Genomic DNA, 2546 nt, shown 5'->3' with positions numbered 1-2546 from the left:
TTTATCTTCTGTTTCTGCTCAAGAAAGACAGGTGCTGTGGCCAAGCATTTTCCTGTCTAGTCAATGTCAAAGGTACACTGAAAGTGTTCACAGTGCTAGAAATCAGGTAGCATTTGGTTAGTCACTTTCCTTGCATTGACTTCTGGCAGTCTTTCTCTAGAGTCAGGCCCAGTTGTTTTCCTGTAATGATGAAGAAGGGTAGCCTAAGGCTGTCCTGGGAACAGCAAGTTTATTTATCATCCTTTTCTTTGTTCTGTGGATAATGTCCAGCATGCATCTCTGATTGGCCCCATGAGGAGTGATATGCTAATTTTCTACTCTACAAGGAAAAACACTGTACAAAAGCTGGCTATTCCCTAATGTTATGAATGCAATTTTAAACAATTATAAAAGAATATACATATTTACTGAAACTCATTTCTATTCTAAAACTTTCATCGAACAGATTTCATCAGAATCACAAAGAGTAAACAGTAGAACTGAATGTCAAAGATGTTTGGAACCTCCATAAGTTGGGAACTTGTAAAAGTATTTAAGAGTAATGAGTGCTTCTTTTAAAAATCAATCAAAATATTTAGAACAAAACCAATTGTCAAACTCCTTAACAGAACCAGAACTTGAATATAAGATCTCATTAGTTCAATGAAATAGAACATTTCCATTTCTATATTATTCTTGAAGAAAATATAGACAAAGCCTTTGTTTTTAAAAGTTGGACTTCCCAGAGAAGAGTATACCAATTGTTTTTACAATACCAATTGCCATACCAAATACAATGGCATTGTACATACAAGTAACATTATACAGAATAAACAAGTTATACATATATGTATGCAACAAAAATTAATGAAAAGAGAGCCCATGGATTTTAAAGAGAGAAAGGAAGGGTATATGAAAAGGTTTGAAGGGAGAAAAGGAAATGGGAAAGTGATGTGATTATATTATGTCAAAAAATAAAGAAGTATTGTTTGTAGGGCTTCTTTGTGTTAAGACAGGGAAGCAGGGATCGATCGGCACTGGTACTTGACCTTGGCATTGCCTGTCTTTCTTATGTTCTACCTTTGATCCTCTTTCCTAGGTTTTTAGCCAACACCACTTTCAGAGGTCTCAGTGGTTCCATCAAAGTAAAGGGATCCACCATCATCAGCTCAGAGAACAACTTTTTCATCTGGAACCTACAGCATGACCCTATGGGAAAGCCAATGTGGACTCGCCTGGGCAGCTGGCAAGGGGGAAGGATTGTCATGGACTCTGGAATATGGCCAGAGCAGGCCCAGAGGCACAAAACCCACTTCCACCACCCAAACAAGTTACACTTGAGGGTGGTGACATTGATTGAACACCCATTTGTTTTCACAAGAGAAGTAGATGATGAAGGCTTATGCCCTGCTGGGCAACTCTGTCTAGACCCTATGACTAATGACTCTTCCATACTGGACAGCCTGTTTAGCAGCCTGCATAGTAGTAATGATACAGTGCCAATAAAGTTCAAGAAGTGCTGCTATGGGTATTGCATTGATCTGCTGGAACAGCTAGCAGAAGACATGAACTTTGACTTTGACCTCTATATTGTAGGGGATGGAAAGTATGGAGCTTGGAAAAATGGTCACTGGACTGGGTTGGTTGGTGATCTTCTGAGTGGAACAGCCAACATGGCAGTCACTTCTTTCAGCATCAATACTGCTCGAAGCCAGGTGATAGATTTCACCAGCCCCTTCTTCTCAACCAGTTTGGGCATCTTAGTGAGGACTCGAGACACAGCAGCTCCAATAGGAGCCTTCATGTGGCCACTCCACTGGACCATGTGGCTGGGGATTTTCGTGGCTCTACATATCACTGCCATCTTTCTCACTCTGTATGAATGGAAGAGCCCATTTGGTATGACTCCTAAGGGGAGGAACAGAAACAAAGTCTTCTCCTTCTCCTCAGCCTTGAATGTCTGCTATGCCCTCCTGTTTGGCAGAACAGCAGCCATCAAACCCCCAAAATGCTGGACTGGAAGGTTTCTGATGAATCTTTGGGCAATTTTTTGTATGTTTTGCCTTTCTACATACACAGCAAACTTGGCTGCTGTCATGGTAGGTGAGAAGATCTATGAAGAACTTTCTGGAATCCATGACCCTAAGGTAATTGATTCTTTTACTCCATCTTTTCCTTGTTGCTATGGTAACTTTTTGTTTTGTCTAATTCTGTGGTATACCTGACTTCCTCATTTGATTCAAAAATATTCTTTAAGGCTGAGGAGATGGTTCAATCAGTATACCAAGTATAGCATAAGATAAGGATCTAGGCTTTGTCCACAGAGCTTACATAAAAAAAATGGAGAGAGGGTTGGTGTCTAATCCCAGCACCACAGATGTAGAAATATGTGGATTGTTGGCCAGTGAGTTCAGGAACAATGAAAGACATGTATATAAAAACAAGATGGATCCTGAGAAGTAAGCAACCTTCAAGGTTAACTGCTTGCAAACACACACACACACACACACACACACACACAGAGAGAGAGAGAGAGAGAGAGAGAGAGAGAGAGAGAGAGAGAGAGA

At 40.5% G+C, this 2546-nt stretch overlaps 1 protein-coding gene across 2 annotated transcripts in view; it reads left to right on the top strand.

Annotated features, from left to right (window-relative positions):
* Grin3a (glutamate ionotropic receptor NMDA type subunit 3A) overlaps positions 1–2546 on the top strand; it is a 192443-nt gene that overhangs the window by 74541 nt on the left and 115356 nt on the right. For both annotated transcript variants that reach the window (XM_028780015.1, XM_028780014.1), the window contains exon 3: positions 1079–2126. In XM_028780015.1, the coding sequence (XP_028635848.1) occupies positions 1079–2126 (1048 nt within the window). The remainder of the gene's footprint in view (positions 1–1078; positions 2127–2546) is intronic.

This window comes from Grammomys surdaster, unplaced genomic scaffold (genome assembly GCF_004785775.1).
Source record: "Grammomys surdaster isolate TR1022 unplaced genomic scaffold, NIH_TR_1.0 363, whole genome shotgun sequence".
NCBI lineage: Eukaryota > Metazoa > Chordata > Mammalia > Rodentia > Muridae > Grammomys > Grammomys surdaster.
This window is presented reverse-complemented; position numbering and strand designations above follow the sequence as displayed.